The 22,379-nt window shown below is 38.5% G+C and overlaps 1 protein-coding gene across 1 annotated transcript; it reads left to right on the forward strand.

Annotated features, from left to right (window-relative positions):
* The first annotated feature begins 9,973 nt into the window (after window positions 1-9,973).
* On the forward strand, window positions 9,974-20,787 carry LOC113468682 (tubby-related protein 4-like). The gene is made up of 6 exons (XM_026825778.1): window positions 9,974-9,994; window positions 10,633-10,806; window positions 18,650-18,832; window positions 19,383-19,613; window positions 20,234-20,337; window positions 20,784-20,787. The coding sequence occupies exons 1-6, from the start codon at window positions 9,974-9,976 to the stop codon at window positions 20,785-20,787; spliced, it is 717 nt and encodes a 238-aa protein (XP_026681579.1).
* The last annotated feature ends 1,592 nt before the right edge of the window (window positions 20,788-22,379 follow it).

Consider the following 22,379-nt stretch of genomic DNA (forward strand, 5'->3'; position numbering starts at 1 on the left):
TTTATATATCCACATTAAAGCAACAAGTAGTTATTTATATCAGTTATCAACATTCAATAGGTCTACAAATAAAATTCAACCTATGGAGCAGAGCTAGAGGTGCTATCAAACAGGTACTTGCAACCCTATCAAAATCCCCAACTTTGAGGTAAGTAAGCTTTTACTGTAATTGAGGAGCTGGGTGCAAAAAGGGCAATAAATGAAAATCATCAAACTGAGATATTTAACAGTTTTCAATTTTTCATCTAAATTCTTGAAAAGTATGTTTACAAAAAACACTGAAAAAAAAAGTTATCACTGCAGTTCAAAGCACCACATTCTATTCAACAAACTGTTTTATGCAAAGAGGGCAAAAAATGCATATTTCCCTTTTTGCACTCAGCTCCTCAATTATAAAGCTGTATCTACCCATATTTTTATTGTTTTCCTTCAAAGCTTCAATCATTCTTCTGTTCCTTTTCAGGTGGCCCCATCATGAAGTGCACAATTCCAGAAATCTCATGGCACAACCGAGATCCTGTACTTAGTGTAGACATTCAGTTGAAGCAGGAGAACTAACTCATTGAAAAAAAAAGTTATCACTGCAGTTCAAAGCACCACGTTCTATTCAAAAAACCGTTTAATGCAAAAAGGGCAAAAAATGCATATTTCCCTTTTTGCACTCAGCTCCTCAATTATAAAGCTATATCTACCCATATTCTTATTGTTTTCCTTCAAAGTTTCAATCATTTTTCTGTTCCTTTTCAGGTAGCCCCATCATGAAGTGCACAATTCCAGAAATCTCATGGCACAACCGAGATCCTGTACTTAGTGTAGACATTCAGTTGAAGCAGGAGAAGGATAACTGCTACCGTATTGTAACTGGAGGTGCTGACAGTCATGTATTTGTAAGTTCAGTTTTGTAGTGTCACTCCCTACCCTGGGACAGACTGTTTCCCCACAAAAATCCCTGTCCTGGCCTCCTGGGTTAGGACATAAGTAAACAAGAGGAGGCCAAATTAAGCAATGATTGACAGACTTGAGTCTAGACAGGATTATCTCTTGAAAATCCCTCATAGGTTCAAGACTGGAATGGTCAGTACCTACTTACTTGTTTGTTTTTTTTTTTTTTTTTTTTCTACCTCTATGTATGGTTACTTGGCTTACATTTTGAGCTACTCCCTAAGACTTCAGACCCTTCTGTGAGAGAGAAAGAAATCCTATTCCATCTTCATATCCAAGCAATGTTTCCTCGCTTCTCCATCTTCTCCTTGATTCACGAATACACATACTAGCAGCAAGATATACTGTCACTATCACTGCCATTCGTGCTTCAAACCCAACCAAGCATTGATTTTACCATGGTGAGTTTTATAAATTTCAAGTAGAAAAATGACTTAATAGTCAATCTTAAGCATTAGAGATTAGAGAACAACAGCAACAACATAAATTTCAAGTCACAAAATCCGTGCTCAAACGAGAACCTCTTTAAACTCTTGTTGATGTCACAATATAACCAAAGGCTAAAACACATTGAAATTGATTTTGACTTTACCCGGAATGGAGAGTAAAACACCCGCCACTAAAAACCTTGGCAGCTAGCTATGCCATTACATGGGTACTTTTTTTTGTCTGGTATTTAAAGGGGGAACTTAGTAATGCTTTGATATTCATTAAAGCTGTGAAAAAGTTCTGGTTTACCGCAGTTCGTCGCCGCCTCATTTATTTCGTAGTAAGGAAACAACTGTAGTGGGTGGCCTAACGTCACAATTTTGGCCAAAAGCTGCATTTATTCAGGAAAGCACCAAATTTGGTATGGAAAAAGTTCTGATTTACCGCAAAGAATTTATGATTTGAAAAGAGGTACCAGAAAGTTGACAACTAATTATTTTACCATTTTCAGGTCCAGTGACGGCAAAGTTCTCATTGCCTCCTCCACAGACGGCTACTGCTCCATCATCTCCTTCGGGGACAACGAAATAGGAATCCCTTACGTCCCACGTTTACCGCAAAGAATTTATGATTTGAAAAGAGGTACCAGGAAGTTGACAACTAATGATTTTACCATTTTCAGGTCCAGTGATGGCAAAGTTCTCATTGCCTCCTCCACAGACGGCTACTGCTCCATCATCTCCTTCGGGGACAACGAAATAGGAATCCCTTACGTCCCACCTAGTGGGGAGGAAAGCAAAGAAAACGACCCCACTAAAGGAGAACCCGTAAGGTCCGAAGATAAACCCAGGAGCGCCGAACAGGCGAAGGGCGAAGGAAAAGTGTTGGGCGAAAAACAAACTGGTAATAAGGTCAGTCCAACGGATAAAAGCTCAGAGGACACACAGAAAATATCTGTAAAAAACGAAAAGGGATCTAACAGCCAAGTCGTAGAAGCCGTAACTAGTGATATAAAGGAAAGTAAGGACAATAACACACCTGCTGAAGCTATGGAAGTAGACAGAATAAGGTCAGTCCAACAGATAAAAGCTCAGAGGATACACAGAAAATCTCTGTAAAAAACGAAAAGGTATCTAACAGCCAAGTCGTAGAAGCCGTAACTAGTGATATAAAGGAAAGTAAGGACAATAACACACCTGCTGAAGCTATGGAAGTAGACCCAGTACCACCCGAAACAAATGCAGAATGCCCTAGTACACCTAAAACACACGGAGGAACTCCTAACAAAGGAGGCACTCCCAGTAAAACACCGAGACGGGTGCAACTCATAACACTGTCCAGTCCTAATAGAAAACGAAAACAAGATGAGGAAAAAATTCGGGAAACCATCAAGGAAAATGATGCCAAGAAAGCTTGCCTGGATGAGAAAGAAGGGGGAATGAAACAATTGCAGAATGCCCTAGTACACCTAAAACACACGGAGGAACTCCTAACAAAGGAGGCACTCCCAGTAAAACACCAAGACGAGTGCAACTCATAACACTGTCCAGTCCTAATAGAAAACGAAAACAAGATGAGGAAAAAATTCGGGAAACCATCAAAGAAAATGATGCCAAGAAAGCTTGCCTGGATGAGAAAGAAGGGGGAAAGAAAAGTGAGGATGAAAAGGAAGAAGGTCAAATAGGAGAAAAGAAAGGTGAGGATAAAAAAGAAGAAATAACTATTCCCAATGAGAACAAAATGGAAAATCCCGAAGACAAAATGGGAGAAAAGAAAATTAACGATAAAGAAGAAATAACTCCCAATCCGAACGATAACAAAGAAAACCCCGACAGACACATTGACCAAAGTTCCAGTGAAAAAGAACCAAACACTGCCTCCAGTCCGGGTAACAAAACAGTAGACTTCGACCTGATCCTAGAAAACACTAGCGACTCCATTTTGAATCCATCGTTTGTGGAGGAGTCTCCTAAATCCAGCAAAGCCTCGGGAGCCAAATCTGCAGATTTCTCAGAAAGCCTTGCTCGGGAAAACTCGGCTATTTCCGATAGAAAAGACGAATCTAAGTCTTTCCCTGGGGGGAACTCCGCTTTAACTTCGCCTTGTCGAGAGAATGACACGGAAGAGAAGCATGTGTTTACGCCACCCCGTGTGGTGCAAAGTCCGAAACAAATCACCCCGGGGAGACGAGTTCAACTGATAACCTTGTCTAGTCCCAAGGTTAAACCTAAGACACAGGACAAGTGAGTATTGGTTTGGCTTCAAAAAGTATAAGACCTTGTTTAGACTGCGGGAGTAAAGGGACTTTTCAATCTCATTCTGCCAGGATAAACAAGGTATATTCTATTCTATTGAGAGGAAAAAAAGCCATTTCCCCATAAGATGGGCATGGGTACTCAATCTCACGGTGTTTTTGAAAAACCCCTTGGACGTCCTAAAAGAATATCTGTATCTTCCTTCCATGTCCTGTAATATTACCCCACCTAGTGGGGAGGAAAGCAAAGAAAACGACCCCACCAAAGGAGAACCCGTAAGGTCCGAAGATAAACCCAAGAGCGCCGAACAGGCGAAGAGCGAAGGAAAAGTGTTGGGCGAAAAACAAACTGGGAATAAGGTCAGTCCAACAGATAAAAGCTCAGAGGATACACAGAAAATCTCTGTAAAAAACGAAAAGGAATCTAACAGCCAAGTCGTAGAAGCCGTAACTAGTGAAATAAAGGAAAGTAAGGACAATAACACACCTGCTGAAGCTATGGAAGTAGACCCAGTACCACCCGAAACAAATGCAGAATGCCCTAGTACACCTAAAACACACGGAGGAACCCCTAACAAAGGAGGCACTCCCAGTAAAACACCAAGACGGGTGCAACTCATAACACTGTCCAGTCCTAATAGGAAACGAAAACAAGATGAGGAAAAAATTCGGGAAACCATCAAGGAAAATGATGCCAAGAAAGCTTGCCTGGATGAGAAAGAAGGGGGAAAGCTGTCAAACTGTTCCAAACAAAACTTGTCATCCGTCATAGAATGAAACTATAAGGAGGGGAAGAAAGGAGAGGGAAGGGAATTTAGCAATGGAGAGAAGAGGGGAAAGGAGAGGTAGGAAGGGGAGGGAGAGTTGACAAAAGCAGAAAAAGGAAGGAAGGGAAAGGTGAGGATAAAAAAGAAGAAATAACTATTCCCAATGAGAACAAAATGGAAAATCCCGAAGACAAAATGGGAGAAAAGAAAATTAACGATAAAGAAGAAATAACTCCCAATCCGAACGATAACAAAGAAAACCCCGACAGACAAATTGACCAACGTTCCAGTGAACAAGAACCAAACACTGCCTCCAGTCCGGGTAACAAAACAGTAGACTTCGACCTGATCCTAGAAAACACTAGCGACTCCATTTTGAATCCATCGTTTGTGGAAGAGTCTCCTAAATCCAGCAAAGCCTCGGGCGCCAAATCTGCAGATTTCTCAGAAAGCTTCGCTCGGGAAAACTCGGCTATTTCCGATAGAAAAGACGAATCTAAGTCTTTCCCTGGGGGGAACTCCGCTTTAACTTCGCCTTGTCGAGAGAAAGACACGGGAGAGAAGCATGTGTTTACGCCACCCCGTGTAGTGCAAAGTCCGAAACAAATCACCCCGGGGAGACGGGTTCAACTGATAACCTTGTCTAGTCCCAAGGTTAAACCTAAGACACAGGACAAGTGAGTATTGGTTTGGCTTCAAAAAGTATAAGACCTTGTTTAGACTGCGGGAGTAAAGGAACTTTTCAATCCCATTCTGCCAGGATAAACAAGGTATATTCTATTCTATTGAGAAAAAAAAGCCATTTCCCCATAAGATGGGCATGAGTACTCAATCTAACTCACGGTGTTTTTGAAAAACCCCTTGAATGGCCGAAAAGATTATCTGTATCTTCCTTCCATGTCCTGTAATATTAGGCTTTAGCTTTCTCGTGGCATTCCAATGTACAAAAGAATATTAAATTTAGTATTGTAAGCCTGTGTATTTTCTATGTACATAAAAATTAGCTTTTTTTCTACAAATAAAATTTCTTCATCCCCTTCTATACATACTTCTGAGTCTGACACTGTACGTACATTTCTACCTATTTTATTATTATTATTCCTCTTAAATGATTGGCCCAATTTTGATTTGCCTAAAATCTTCAACATAAAAAAGAAAGTTGCTGAGTTTTTCGGTGGGCCGCGCAGGGCCCTTTTTCTGGTCAATGTTTACCAAACCACCAATAGCCGGAGCAGAGTAGGTTTAAGTTTACCTCTTTGATTTCAACATTTCAATCAGATTGCTTAATCCAAGACTTCAATTTAAACCGAGCTAAACTTTTGTGGTCCCGGCCGTAAACCACAAGTATAGTATTTAGTATTCAATAAAATATAAAACTTCGTTGTTCTTGTCTAGACACTGTCGTTCTAACAATCTAACCTAAATCGCAAAAGATTATTCCAGCCCAGACATAACAAGATAATACTATAGAAAACTACTGAGTATTAGATTATTATGTACTTTCACGTTATATCTCTTTTCAGTATTTTCTAGAGATGTGCAAAGAGGGAGTGAGTTATAAAAAGAACTACTCTTTTAAGTGGAGTTGATCTAGGGAGTGAGTTATAAAAAGAACTACTCTTTTTAGTGGAGTTGATCTAAGTACTGATTGGGTAGGAGTTCCGCGAATGAGTCCTTGTGTGAGCTCTCCGGTTGTCCCAGGTCGCCTCGCTACGAAGAGCCGGCCATTGTGGAGACGACTACTCAGGCAACAAGTCAGATCTTTAAACTTGTAACTCACTCTTCAAAACCCTATACCCCTATAGGGTCAAGGATTTGACTCAGTATTGGTATATGGAGTTAAGATCTGACTTTTTGACTGAGTAGGCCTCTGAAAAATGTTTGTAACTAAAAATCCGAGACCAAGACCAATAAAATTAGAATGTTACAGTACAAAATTAGATGAGTTATAAAAAGAACTACTCTTTTTGGTGGAGTTGATCTGAGTACTGATTGGGTAGGAGTTCCACGATTTAGTCCTTGTGTGAGCTCTCCGGTTGTCCCAGGTCGCCTCGGTACGAAGAGCCGGCCATTGTGGAGACGACTTTTTAGTGGACTACTCAGGCAACAAGTCAGATCTTTAAACTTGTAACTCACTCTTCAAAACCCTATAGGATGGAGTTAGGATCTGACTTATTGACTGAGTAGGCCTCTGAAAAATGTTTGTAACTAAAAATCCGAGACCAAGACCAATAAAGTTAGAATGTTACAGTACAAAATTAGACCATGTTCTGTTGTACAGTCAGTCTTATGTGACTAAGATGTACATATTTGAAGAGCTCTATTTAATAAAGACATTTTTTAGTAGATAAAAGGTGCCTTTTTCATAGACCTCCTCGTGTATACAAAATTAGACCATGTTCTGTTGTACAGTCAGTCTTATGTGACTATTAAGATGTACATATTTGAAGAGCTCTATTAAATAAAGACATATTTTAGTAGATAAAAGGTGCCTTTTTCATAGACCTCCTCGTGTATACAAATTAAATTATCGAAAACATAATCAAGGTCCCTGACCTAATACAACGTTCTTTTGTTTTATGTCACCCCCTTCCTTTGAAACTTTTCTTAAAATATAAAAAAATCTGGTGTGAACATCACACGACTTTCCTTATCCTATTGAATAATGCTTATTTTGGGTGTTCTTGTTCTTATACCCTAACTTTTACAATATATCTAACCGTTTAGTCGGTATAGCTGAAAACCGCCAAAAAACGGTCGAAACCCGCTAAAAAGCTGTCAAAATCCCGCCAACCGCAGCACCGATCTTAACCAAAAGTTTCGTGTCGCATCCTTGTCACATTTGACAACTACATACCAAATTTCAAGTCTCTGGCTCTTACCGTTCTCGAGATATTTTGTTTACAGACAGACAGACACACAGACACACGGAGGAGTGAACATCACACAACTTTCGTTACTCTGTTGTATTTTACCGAAAACGGCAAAAAAAGTGGTCAAAATGCGGCCATCCGATGCTCCGATCCTAACTAAAAGTTTCGTGTTGCATCCTTGTCATATATGTGAACCACATACCAAATTTTAAGTCTCTGGCTCATACCGTTCTCGAAATAAGGATGTATTTTCTTTACAGGCAGACGCACACATAAAGACTAATGGGTGCACGGATTTAGGCTCTAGGGATCTCAAAACGAGTTCTGGCACTCAAAACTTACCATCAAAAATATCACCCGCTTACATTACTTTTCTTCCTATAGGAAAAGGAAAGTAAAAAAGTTCGAAAAATTTCAAACTATTTTTATTTCATTTTTTTTTTTTTTATTATTTATTTATTTATTTATTTAGTTTTACTTTTTATGTTTTTTGCTCTAATAAAGAAGATACCTACATAAAATGGAAACCTTCAGATAACATTATTACGATTTATAATCATAATAAAGAGAGATGAGAATATTTTTACGACTTTCCAAGACGTGGAAAGAGAGCGCAGCGCGCGAGAGAGAAAAAAACTTGAGGTTTTTTCGGGAGCTAAAAAATCGATATTTCCACTTTTACCCATCGTTCCAACGTACGCGATAGGGGGGTATGACCCTCCCTGCCCTGCGCCTCACCCCCTACCCACCAACTCACCCACCCTCAGGGGGGTGGCAGGGTTTCAGTATTTTCCCTTAGCCAAATTTAAACTTTCATTCAGTTTACTAGATAACTTTCTTTCGGCTAAAAGCTTTTTGATTTTTTCCATGCCTCTGTTTTAATAATTCGTTTTATTTTTTAAAAATAATTAGTTCAATTAATTCCCTTGTTTATTAATTTCTTTTGTTAATCTACCTGAATTTCAAGTTAATTTGTGTCAATATTTTGCGCTTGTTTTAAGTGGATCTCAAATCGTATCTAATCGTGTGAAAATTTAAATCTGACACAGAAGTGTTGTATAAAATGCTGTTTTCAAAGCAAACTTGAAAATCAAATGTTATCGTTGAAAATTTAAAGTTATTAAACCGTATTTTATCCATATGTATTAATGTTGACTCTATTATTATTCTCTGTGTTATTTGTATTAGTGTAAAATTTAAAATTGATGAGGTAAAATTTTGCTGGTATCTATTCTATTCTACTCTATAATGTAAATGTCAAATGTACATACCTACTTAACACCTCTTGCTCACGTTGTTGACATAGGTACCTATATGTTCAAAGATTTTAATAATTATTTAAATTGTCTTTTAGGAATGTTTAGTTTATCTTAAAGTTATTCTTATTCCTAGGTAGGTATGTTTAATTCAGATTTAATGCAATTTAAACTAGATATTATACCTAGAAAATTTCGATAGGTTTCCAAATAGGGCAGTGTTTGTAAAACTCCCGAACTTTACCACAAATAATACAAAAGTAGAATGATAGATATAAAAGGGATAAAGTTAACCTATTTCAGTCTCCTCTCCACTTTATGATTCAAGAAATGGGATAGGGGACAAGACATGTCTTGATAATTATTTGTTGCTTTTATATGGCGCCATTCAGCCATTCATAAACATAGGGGATGCAAAAATCTTATTTTTCCAACGGGGTTAGTTTTAAGACAGTTTGACAAGTTTTTATTGACAGCATTTCTTCAATATAATGAGAGAAACCCTTAAATTTAATGTCATGAGAGAAACCCTTAAATTTAATGTCTTCAATATAAAACAACAATATAATGATTTCTTTTTATATTTTTATAAATGAAATATTTTGTCTTAAAAATGATTTTAATAATCATTAGGTGATTTCAAAATTCGGTCTAGAACACAGGCAAAAATACGGATTGGATCGGTATAAAATCAGGATTATATCGTGGTCCATGGTTCTAGTAGGCCAGACTCCGAAAATTTGGAGCACAAAACAAAGATCCGCCGAAAAACCACATAAGGAGACATGTTGTAACGTCTATACCGGATGTAATTAAAAGTTTACGGTGTCCCTGTATGGAGTACACTTCCCCTATTACCACCTTGTAAACACATGCCCTATATGGTACCACCTACATGCCCTATATGGGTACGCGTCCCCTATTATTAAGTTATTACTTTCCATTCCTTCCCCTATTACCACTTTGTAAACACATGCCCTATATGGGTACGCGTCCCCTATTATTAAGTTATTACTTTCCATTATTATTGTTGTTTCATGCTGTCAAACTGTTCCAAACAAAACTTGTCATCCGTCATAGAATGAAACTAGAAGGAGAGGGAAGAGAGGAGAGGGAAGGATTCTTAGCAAGAGGAGGAGGAAAGTGGGTGGGGAATTTAGCAATGGAGAGAAGAGGGGAAAGGAGAGGTAGGAAGGGGAGGGAGAGTTGACAAAAGCAGAAAAAGGAAGGAAGGGAAAGTTGACCAAAGAAGAAAAGGGGCTAGAAGGAGGAAGAGGGAAGGAAATGTGACAAGGGAAAGAAGAGGGAAAAGGAACTTCTGTTTATGACAGTTTAATGCTTTCGACCTTTGTCGTTATTGTATATTGCCTCTCTGAGAAATACGGACCTCGTTAAGGTCATAATTTGTTTACCTTAGCAAAGCTTTGACAAATATCCATCTCACAATGACCAATGACGCTACTGGGGATCAGGGTCCTATTTAAGGGGAACCCCTCGGCCTTTTTTGTTTCTTTACTGCGGGCCAGACTTCGAAAAAAAAAAAATCCTGGATACAGCGGTAAATAAACATGGCAATCGTGTTATATTCGGTTTGCATGACCAAAATATTTTAAGTAGGTTAACTTATACCTATATTTCATTTACCCTAACTTCAACTCTTATCTGGGCAGCTTTCAAAATGATCGGACCTTGTTACGTTTTGATACTTTTGCTCACGATTTTTTAAAAACTGAGTAGCCTCTCTCTTCCTCTCTTTTTATCTTTATTTTTCCCTCTCTTTTCCCCTTTTTTCTCTATCTATTTTCCTTCTCTCTTTCTCTATCTCTCTCCTCCTTCTCCCTCTTTATATCTCTCCCTCCCTTCCTCACAATGGAGCAGTTGCAAATGGGTAAAAAATATAAATAAATGGTCGATTCCTATTTAAAAAGTTGGGAAAAATCCAAATCTGGAGGTCAAAACTCTGAAAAAATAACTGTAAAATGTCGAAAATAAAATTTTCATTTCTCCTACCGCCCTAGGGAGGTAGGAGAGGGAGAGAATGTCTAAGCCTAGGGCAATCTCTACTATCTAACCCTAGACTCACCACTAATCGCTCATGATTTTGTTTGCAGGACGATGGAGAAGGCTGGAAACTGAACAGGACCAGCTATTACAACGAGGGTTGGTTGGCCACGGGCAACGTACGAGGTATTGTTGGCGTCACCTACACTTCTTCCTTGTATGACTGCTGGGGGTTTGAGCTGCCTCAGAGGACCAACTATAACTTGCGAGGACACCGCTCTGAGGTAAGGATTCTTTTGAGGAGTAAGGATTCCGTGAGGGTTTGAGGATTCCTTCAGGGCAGTTCAAGGATTACCTACTGATTTATTTAGGGATTAAAGATTCTTCAAAGAATTATGTATTCAGTATGTAATCCTTCAAGGATTAAAGGTTCCTTCAAAGAACAGGGATGTCTAATGATTTATTGAGGGATTAAAGATTTATCTAAGAATTTTTAAATAAAATAAAGGTTCCTTCAAGAAACTGTACAATATATTTGCCTCTCTGAGAAATACGGACCTCGTTAAGGTCGTAATTTGTTTACCTTAGCAAAGCTTTGACAAATATCCATCTCGCAATGACGCTACTGGGGCTCAGGGTCCTATTTAAGGGGAACCCCTCGGCCTTTTTTGTTTCTTTACTGCGGGCCAGACTTCGAAAAAAAAAAAATCCTGGATACAGTCTTTCACAGAGTACGGAACTAATTCAAACCTAATCCATATATTGTTTTTCAGGTGATGATAGTGAAATGGAATGAACCCGGGAATTTAGCAATGGAGAGAAGAGGGGAAAGGAGAGGTAGGAAGGGGAGGGAGAGTTGACAAAAGCAGAAAAAGGAAGGAAGGGAAAGTTGACCAAAGAAGAAAAGGGGCTAGAAGGAGAAAGAGGGAAGGAAATGTGACAAGGGAAAGAAGAGGGAAAAGGAACTTCTGTTTATGACAGTTTAATGCTTTCGACCTTTGTCGTTATTGTGTTTGCCCTAGTGTGTGCTTTTAATTTGGACAGGTACCTCTACATGGGTACCTAGTTGGTAAATAAACCCTTCAGACAGGTATGCACCTATTTACCTAGTTGGGTAAATAAACATGGCAATCGTGTTATATTCGGTTTGCATGACAAAAATATTTTAAGTAGGTATTTCACTAACATAACTTAAGTAACTTACATTTCACTCACATAGGTAACTTAGGTAACTTATACCTATTAAATTTTTCATTTACCCTAACTTCAACTCTTATCTGGGCAAATTTCAAAATAATCGGACCTTGTTACGTTTTGATACTTTTGCTCACGATTTTTTAAAAACTGAGTAGGTAGGTACCTAATTAATGCCCTATTCTCATTAATATCCAGATTCGTATGAGATTCGTATAGGCTTAACCCGCCTTTTATGGCTATATGTCCTACACCTAATCCTCAGAATGGGCTTTTGCTGTACGGAGTTGAATCGTATACCTTTTTCAGTATGAACCACTTACCACACTACAGAACTCTTAGGTAAGTACAATTAAACATTACCAAAGTTGTCATATTAAGGAATTTTTTCTCTTTTCTAGGACGGTTTTGTCCTCGTGGGAACGGTTCAAGGTCAACGAATTTCGACGGCATTTTTGAATTTGATCGACAGCCATGTGATTCCGTGCGGTACCATCACCTGTGGCGTTTGGACCCCCGATGACGAGTTGGTAAGTGAAAGGAGATTGGTCTGGTAGTTTTATTTTGGTGGAACTTTGGCCCTCAATAAACGGCCTAACCGTACCGTCTGGGAACAAGGCCCGCGACACTTTTGATCATAATTTATTAAACCTCTCTGCAAACTTTGAGCACCCTGAGACTAAAGGTAAAGTCCTGAGATTCGCATCTCCTTTTGAGCGCTTTCCAGTATAGCCCCCTAAAAAGTGGAACTTTGGTCCTGAATAACGGTCCTCAATAAACGGCCTAACCGTACCGTACCATCTGGAAACAGGGCTCAGGGGCAGATTTGATCTACATAAATTATCGAATCTCTCTGATAAATTTGGGCGACCTGAGGTTAAAGGTAAAGTCCTGAGATTCGCATCTCCTTTTGAGCGCTTTCCAGTATAGCCCCCTAAAAAGTGGAACTTTGGTCCTGAATTCCGGCCGAACGGCACCTTCTGGAATCAGAGGTTCAGGGAATTTTGATATACTTGATTTATTGAATATCTGTGTTGAAAGTTTGAACTACCTGGAACAATATTTTTGATTTTAATGGCACTCGTATATGACACGCTTGTTAGGTGCCATAGATTTTCTACCCAATGAAAAAACAACACTTTGGTTTAGTACATCCCTATGTGACTTTACCCAAGAAGTAAAATCAAAAAATCAAATCACATCATGGTATCTTTGTGGTAAAGCAGAGAGCTTTCTCACAACTTTGTGGGTATCACAGTATTACAAGTCTTTCATTTACTCAATTATCGCTCGTCTCTTCGACTTGTAATGCCGCCACTGGTCGCTACTCGGTTAAAGTAGCAACTCAATTGTCCTCTCGAGGCTGAGTGCACCCCGAACTCCAAGCACAGAGCCGAAAAAAACCTCGGCCCCGCCGGGAATCGAACCCGGACCTCCTGCGTGCAAGCCTAGTGTGATACCCACTCGGCCACGGATGTTGTCTTTACCCTAAGAAGTACCTCTACCTGTAGTTTCTTTTCGCTTCTCGGTAAACCATGTCAGTTCCAAAACTTTCTTCCATGTGGGATGCGAACATTGAAGTTATAAATTAGACCAAGGTAATTAAAGTTCTATGGTAAAGAGGAAATATAAAGGGAAGAAAAAGGAAAACGCAAGCTTCCTAGTGCAACTTTTTCTTCGGGGCAAAGTTTTCAGTTTGTTTTCGCAGTGAAATAAATTAAAAGAGAACGGTACCTTCTGGAAACAGGGGTACAGGGAATTTTGATCTACTTGATTTATTAAAAATCTGTGTTAAAAGTTTGAACTACCTACCTGGAACAATATTTTTGATTTTAATGGCACTCGTATATGACACGCTTGTTAGGTGCCATAGATTTTCTACCCAATGAAAAGACTGAAAAGATAACACTTTGCTTTAGTACGTCCCTATGTGACTTTACCCTAAGAAGTACCTCGACCTATAGTTTCTTTTCGCTTTTCGGTAAACCATGTCAGTTCCAAAACTTTCTTCCCTCATGTGGGATGCGAACATTGAAGTTATAAATTAGAACAAGGTAATTAAAGTTCTATGGCAAAGAGGAAATATAAAGGGAGGAAAAAGGAAAACGCAAGCTTCCTAGTGCAACTTTTTCTTCGGGGCAAAGTTTTCAGTTTGTTTTCGCAGTGAAATAAATTAAAAGAGAACTTTTTAAAGAAGGTCAGCCCTGAGTTATAAGCTGTATACTTGTGTATTGTGTGTTTTAAAGATTACTAGGTCATAGTATTGAATTTCTAGAGGGGGCAGACGTATGTGGCTATCTTGAAGTTTAGGGTCATAAGCACCAAGGGCGTAGGAGGTGGGAAGGCCCATGTTATTTAATTACCTATTGTTTGTAAAGTTTATTAGATAAAATAACAGTTAATAATGATTAATTAAGTGGAAGGAATACAACTAGGATACGATCATTTCCTGAAGCATTCTCTACCACCTAACTCCAAGTGGAGCTCCAAAGTCAATTCATTATAATAAAGCTAAGAAGAAAAAAAATAAAAAACAACAACAACAAGATAACGATCGGGGATAAAGTGGGACTTATCCTACTTTATCGTACCTGCTTGATTTATGAGAAATGAAAAAATTGCAAGTTGTATGTACACGAAACTAGGTCATTTTCTCATGTCTCGCTCTTGTTAGAGAAGTCTTAGAAGTTAGGAACTGAGGGGATAGTATTGTTATGGAAAAACATCAAGACGTTGAGAAAAACAAAGAGTATCCATAAAGTTCTGCACCTCATAGCAACATAAAGTAATGCACCGATCATAACGCAACTTCGTATTTCCCAAAGAGTTTGTCGTCAAAATAATAACGTAATGTTTTGAGTGTGAGGGGTATTGGCCTTTGGTTCAAGGTTTTGAAGACTCCAAGAACTGCAATCACTGTAGTCCCCATGACACACCTCACTTATTCAATGGAGGAGTTGCAATTTGGAAAATATTATTAATAAAAGGTCGATTCCTACGTAAAAAGTTGTGAAAAATCCAAATCTGAGGTCAAAAAGTGGAAGGAATACAACTAGGATACGATCATTTCCTGAAGCATTCTCTACCACCTAACTCCAAGTGGAGCTCCAAAGTCAATTCATTATAATAAAATTAAGAAAAAAAAAACCACCAACAACAACAACAACAAGATAACGATCGGGGATAAAGTGGGACTTATCCTACTTTATCGTACCTGCTTGATTTATGAGAAATGAAAAAATTGCAAGTTGTATGTACACGAAACTAGGTCATTTTCTCATGTCTCGCTCTTGTTAGAGAAGTCTTAGAAGTTAGGAACTGAGGGGATAGTATTGTTATGGAAAAACATCAAGACGTTGGGAAAAACAAAGAGTATCCATAAAGTTCTGCACCTCATAGCAACATAAAGTAATGCACCGATCATAACGCAACTTCGTATTTCCCAAAGAGTTTGGCGTCAAAATAACGTAATGTTTTGAGTGTGAGGGGTATTGGCCTTTGGTTCAAGGTTTTGAAGACTCCAAAAACTGCAATCACTGTAGTCCCCATGACACACCTCACTTATTCAATGGAGGAGTTGCAATTGGAAAAATATTATTAATAAAAGGTCGATTCCTACGTAAAAAGTTGTGAAAAATCCAAATCTGAGGTCAAAACTTCGATAAAGTAACTTTAAAAGGTCGAAAATTCAATTTTTAATTGCCGTTCTAATGAAAAAGTTCAAAGAGTTGTGACGTCAGATTTCACGTCAAAATGCGCAGAAACGCTTGCGCACAAACAAACGAAGCGGGAGTCATGAATTATGACATCATCGCCTACGGGAGCGTATGCCGTGACGTCAAACTTCACGATTTACCGGTATTTTAAAAATCGATTTATCTCGGTATCTAGAAGTCGTAGAAGAAAAAGAAAAATTCCGTTGGTCCTCATTTTTCCTGTTCTATGACTCTGAAACATCGTCTAATTAAGCGCAACTGATCAATTGTCCAGGAAAACATACGCCCCTCACGGTCGTTGATCTCTGGCAAAACCCAATAGCTACTGCTGAATTCTTGGAATTACCAACTGCATTAGGATGTGAGGAAGAAGAGGTGACTGCTACTAGAACAACTTGGTGTACCGAGATTTTATGGACACTCTTTAGAAAGCACTGCAATACCTATTGTCGGAATGATGAATACAATTTTTTTATTATTATTAAACATTTTCTCTAGAAAGATGAAGAAGCTTACGAACGTTCGCTACTTGTTATCCAAGGTGATGAAATCTTTGTTATCCGAGATAGCAATGGAAATTTGTATTTTGAAATGGAGAGGAAGAGGGGAAGGATTTAAGGTTTAAGGAGAGGAAAATGGAACATGAGAAATAAAGGAAACGATAGGAGAGAGAAAGAGAAGAAATAAGGATTAAGGGAGAGGAGAAAGGAAAATAAGGAATACATTTGATATGACCTATTTCTTAGTATTTTGGTATCCGTACCACAATCATAAGATGAGTACCTATTGCGTACAACCACTACATTGTACAAGTACACTTTTGATTTACATCCTAAATCGACCTACATTTCTGGTTCTGTTTCAGATTTACTTCGGGACCAGTGCCGGTCATTTGATCGTGACGGAGAAAAATCTAGCCCGGATATCCGACACTGAAATATCTAACGGAGTAGCCATTACCTGTATGAGTTGGTCGTGTGAGAAATTCAAAATGGAGGACGGGGACGATAAACCTGCCAGTAAGTAATAATAAGGCATTTTAACTGTGTTAAAAGCATTCCTGAAGTCAATCAACCAAATCATGAATATTTTATGGGATAAAGAAGACAATAACAAAGAAAGAGATGAGGGAGGGGAAAAATGGAATTAAGACAAAATGATAGTAATTAAGACTTGATAGAATAGAATAGAATATACCCTGTTTATACTGCAAGGGTACCCGGGCTCCCTCTGCTTTCTTTGCTCTTGTAATGTGGCCCGAACTCCGAAAATTTGAAAAATTTGGAGCACCCACCACGTTACATCACTGTTTGGACTCTTTGCCCCTAGTCCCCTCAACAATAACCTGGGTAATTATTCAGAAGCGACCACAATGAAAATGAAAGCTCCTTTTTGTGTTTAACTTAACCCTATAGTAACACTGATCACTGCTCAAATTGTGTAATCTCCTTTTTGCGTTTAACCTAACCCTATGATAACACTGGTCATTGCTCATTTATGTTGGTCCTTTTTGTAGCAATTTTCCATTGACGTGACTTCTGAACAAGTACCAAATCCGGAATACGGGCCTGCTTTCAGATAAAGTTATCCACCAATTAGAACTGTCCGCCCTCACCTCCACTTCCTCTTCCACCGCCAAAGCTCAAGAGTCTCGCGAAGATTCAGACGTGGATGAGGGATGTGCTAGTCCCCGACTGAGAAGGAAAAGGGCACACAAACCTTCCGACCAGGCGCTCAATATGAACTACGTGGACACTCTGCCTGAAGTGAGTAGCGAATGACTTTCTAAAATGAAATCTGCCTTATATTAAAAAGGAGCAGGTGGCTTCGCCAGTTGTGTTCCACCACATATGCCATTGATTGTCCCTAGATGATTAATTTACATTGAAATGATGATTTATGTTCTTATTTTCACAACCAGTCTTAATCATGATTTAGATTTGTGTTGAAACAGCCTGTAAAGAGAGCCTCATTACAATTTTTGTGGATATCACTGCTTTACTACTTCTGCTATTTCTATGATTTTTTTTCTTCCTTTTACTCTGGTAATGCCGCCACTGGTCGCTACACGATTAAAGTAGCTACTCAATATTGTCCTCACAAGGCTAAGTGCACCACAAACTTCAAACACAGAGCCGAAAAACTTCGGCTCTCCCGGGCATCTAACCCGGAATGTCCGATGTGCAACCCTTTTGTGATACCCACTCGGCCACGTCCATATGTATTAATGTTGATTTTATTAAAATAATACTCTATTATTATTCTCTGTGTTATTTGTATTAGTGTAAAATTTAAAATTGATGAGGTAAAATTTTGCTGGTGCCTATTCTATTCTACTCTATAATGTAAATATCAAATGTACCTACATACCTACTTAACACCTCTTGCTAAATCACGTTGTTGACATAGGTACCTATATGTTTAAAGATTTTAATGATTACCTATTTAAATTGTCTTTTAGAAATGTTTAATTTATCTTAAATTTATTCTTATTCCTAGGTATGTTTAATCCTGTTTTAAAATTTTAAGAAGTATTTAATTTAATCTTTTAGGAATGTTTAATTTAAATCTTAAAGTTATTCTTAATCCTAGGTAGGTATGTTTAATCCAGATTTAATGCAATTTAAACTAGATATTATAGAAGATTTCGATAGGTTTCCAAATAGGGCAGTGTTTGTAAAACTCCCGAACATTACCACAAATAATACAAAAGTAGAATGATAAGGTTAACCTATTTCAGTCTCCTCTCCACTTTATGATTCAAGAAAATGGGATAGGGGACAAGACATGTCTTGATAATTATTTGTTGCTTTTATATGGCGCCATTCAGCTTCAAAGAATTATGTATTCAGTATGTAATCCTTCAAGGATTAAAGGTTCCTTCAAAGAACAGGGATGTCTAATGATTTATTGAGGGATTAAAGATTTATCTAAGAATTTTTAAATAAAATAAAGGTTCCTTCAAGAAACTGTACAATGTATTTGCCTCTCTGAGAAATACGGACCTCGTTAAGGTCGTAATTTGTTTACCTTAGCAAAGCTTTGACAAATATCCATCTCGCAATGACGCTACTGGGGATCAGGGTCCTATTTAAGGGGGACCCCTCGGCCTTTTTGTTTCTTTACTGCGGGCCAGACTTCGAAAAAAAAAATCCTGGATACAGGCTTTCACAGAGTACGGAACTAATTCAAACCTAATCCATATATTGTTTTTCAGGTGATGATAGTGAAATGGAATGAACCCTATCAGAAGCTCGCATCCTGTGATGCCTCTGGCGTTATCTTCGTGTGGATCAAGTATGAAGGCCGCTGGAGTATAGAACTTATCAATGATAGAAACACACGGGTCACGCATTTCAGCTGGTCCCATGATGGCCGTCTGGCTGTTATTTGCTATCAGGTAGGTTTTTGGTGTTTCTTTTTTTCCCCTTCGAAGTTGAACCTATGATATGCTTACTTGGGAACGTTTAGATTATATCTAGAATAGTATAAAAATATAGGTAGTTTGTTATTATATTATTTATCCATAGATTTTAGGTATATTAGATTATTTAATAGGGAAGATGTGAAAGCTCCCTATAATAACATAATGTACTTGGATAGAAATGTAGCTATAGTGCTGGTAAATTGAAGGTTATGAGATCTTTTTTCCCGTTCGAAGTTGAACCTATGATATACTTACTTGGGCACTTTTAGATTATACCTAGAATAGTATAAAAATATAGGTAGTTTGTTATTATATTATTTATCCATAGATTTTAGGTATATTAGATTATTTATTAGGGAAGATGTGAAAGCTCCCTATAATAACATAATGTACTTGGATAGAAATGTAGCTATAGTGCTGGTAAATTGAAGGTTATGAGATATATCCCAACTAAGGAGCGGACTTAATGCCAGGGGCATTCTCTTCCATCCAACCAATAATCTCTTCCCTTCCCCCTCCTCAGCATCCCGTGACTGCCCTGACCTGGGGACACAACGACCGTCGCATATTTGTCGCTACAGGGCCGGAAGTTCACATTGCCTGGGTGTCCACCCGAATATCCTCGCTACAACTGATCTGCTCGCTACAAATCTACAAGGAGATCGCCCAGGGCTCCAAACAGACCGTGTACCAACTGCCCCTGCCCAACCGAATCCGACAGATCATATCTAAACTTTTTATGCACACTATACGGGTAAGTAAATTGTAAAATTTATTACTTTTGTAGTAACGGGTCTGCCCATTTAAGTGTATAATAAATAAGTGTATAATAAATAATAAGCAGTTATAGTTCCCGCTATTAAAAACGAAGCCCCTTTTTGCAAGAGGAACTGGAACAACGGAGGTCTTATCGTCCCGAAATCGAAGAGAAACCCAAACAGTCAGGACGAACCTTACCTGATTAGGTTACAGTTCGTCCCAGGAGGCAATAGAACCCCGCAATCTAGTGCTTACAAACCAAGCGTGCTACTTTCCAGGCTAACTAACTACACTATAACTAGGCTGCCACTAGAGGCTTTTTTTGACGGCTAAAGCAAAAGGACATTTCACACTCTCTGTGTGGCAATAAAAAACAGTATAATCTATTCTATTGAATTCCTCTCCTTTTCATTCTATTCTCTCTAGGTCACGGGTTCGATTCTCGCCCAGGGCGGATTTTATCCTGAACGCATAAGATTCATTCTCGGAACGGCTGGCTTTCTCCTATCTTGTCTTCCTTTTCTCTTCGCTTTCGGGAAGACAAGACCTTAGCAGTTATAGTTCCCTCTATCAAAACATCTAAAAAAATTCTAATCTATCCTATCCCTGTTTCAGTGTCCCGTCCCGGTCGGTTCTAACGTGCGGGACTTCGTGTCCCGTGCCACCAGGCATCGTTTGTCCCTGTGCGCCTATAGGCTATATATACCCATAGGTGACAGGTAAGTACTTATACTTAGGTAGCTTCTTTTAGGTAACTGAATCGTTCCTAGGAAGAAGGACCTATGTTATTTTTGCTACTAACAGGCCGTTCTTCCTGTGAACGATTGAATTATTGTTTTCTTACTAGATTTATTTTTGCGAAACTTGCATTTTGCTTGAGAATTTATTGAATAAAGCCCGGCACACAGACTTTGACATGTCTTCTAACCTGGTCTGTGGACAGTTGCGTGTCCAAGCGATTTTTGTGCAAAATTCCATTTATTAAGATCAGGTAGGGAGACGTAGTGTATGCTGGGCTTTAGACTGTGGTTCTCCAACTTTTATTTTGCTTGCGAATTTATTGAATAAAGCCCGGCACACAGACTTTGACATGTCTTCTAACCTGGTCTGTGGACAGTTGCGTGTCTAAGCGATTTTTGTGCAAAATTCCATTTATTAAGATCAGGTAGGGAGACGTAGTGTATGCTGGGCTTTAGACTGTGGTTCTCCAACTTTGGTTGTTAAAAAATCAGAGAACCTTTTGACCGGATTCCTTGATAAAATGGAATGTTGTGACATTTTTGGCCTGCCTTTGGGTATAACTTCTACTTACTTGCTCTAATCAGGGGCATTTTTTCCTTTCCCCTTATTTGTATTTAGAAAATTTTGTTTCCTCTTTTTTTCCTTTTTTGTATTTAGAAAATACTGTCTAGTATTCTAAAATCCATACGTAAAGAAGGTCATGTCATTTGTTTATATTGTAGATTTACTTATCGCTGCTTAGTCTCAAATATTATTTTATTGTAAGCTATAGGTACATAAATATGTACCTACCTACACAAAATGTAGGTAGGTAATATTTAACCAGCATTATTTCTAATGAATGGTTTAACTCTGAAATCTTCCCATAGATATTTTACATACAACCCTAATAACATTTTAGGTTGGGTTATTGTTGGCCTTACGTTATATTTTGTTGGTTGGAAAAATGTTTTGGTTCACTGTCTTACCGTTGGCCAACAGTTCCCTGTAACCATTTCCCAGTGATGGGCCAACCATTTCTTAACGATGAGCCAAACCCTACGATTTCCCAACCATCGATGTTATTAAGGAACTTACTATTACCTACTCTAGTACCTATATTGTCAACGTGCAATAGCAATAGTTCTCATTCTCTGTAGATAACTCATAGATAAAATTATCAGTTCTCATTGTCTTTATTATCTCTGATGATGTTACTCGTACGTCAAAATCTAAAGTGCAATTATTGTTCAGTTTCTATTTTTTCTAAAATCGTAAGCTGGGGTATCATTGTCCCTTAAATTGTTCACCGTCCTTTTATGGACTGCCTCTGTGATGATGTAAAACTGACCACAGATAGAAAGTAAGAAATATAGACTGCCTCTGTGATGACGTAAAAGTGACCACAAATAGGGAGAAAGAATCAATCAAATTTACTGACGGACTGTCCAACATGGTGAATATGGTCTCATAAAATTAGGGGGCAGTATAATGGACAATTTTACCCCATTTTACGGTACCTATACGGGTACGATTGCTTTCAGGCTCATTCTTCGGCTTTAATGGCAGGATTCTCTCACTGTGAGCTCTTCCACCCATTCTTTATATATGAAAAAGTATATATGCCGCTGCCAGCGAATCGGCCCGTTGGTAAAAGCGTTGAGTTATGTCGGCTTTAATGGCAGGATTCTCTCATTGTGAGCTCTTCCACCCATTCTTTATATATGAAAAAGTATATATGCCGCTGCCAGCGAATCGGCCCGTTGGTAAAAGCGTTGAGTTATATAGATTGTTCTAAAAAATGTAACACAGAAAAAAAAAGAATCTAAAATTGAGAGAGTAAAAGTAATTATGATTGATCTCTTTACATACATACCGTTTCTATCACGATCATATTTGACATACGGGATCCGAATCGGGCCATTCCCTTGTGTCCAAACATGAGAATTACCATCGACAGCGCTTTCATGCCAAACATAAGTGAAAGCTTATTATTATCTTCGGCCGGTTCAGCACAAAGGCGCTTCAAATTGGTGATCAT

The sequence above is a fragment of the Diaphorina citri genome, unplaced genomic scaffold, assembly GCF_000475195.1.
Source record: "Diaphorina citri unplaced genomic scaffold, Diaci psyllid genome assembly version 1.1 scaffold816, whole genome shotgun sequence".
Taxonomy (NCBI): domain Eukaryota; kingdom Metazoa; phylum Arthropoda; class Insecta; order Hemiptera; family Psyllidae; genus Diaphorina; species Diaphorina citri.

Coding starts and splice junctions, on each gene's coding strand:
- LOC113468682 (XM_026825778.1), top strand. CDS start 9,974: ATGACGCTACTGGGGATCAGG. Junction 9,995..10,632: donor TGACGCTACTGGGGATCAGG/GTCCTATTTAAG, acceptor TTTTGTTTGCAG/GACGATGGAGAAGGCTGGAA. Junction 18,833..19,382: donor TGGCTGTTATTTGCTATCAG/GTAGGTTTTTGG, acceptor CCCCCTCCTCAG/CATCCCGTGACTGCCCTGAC.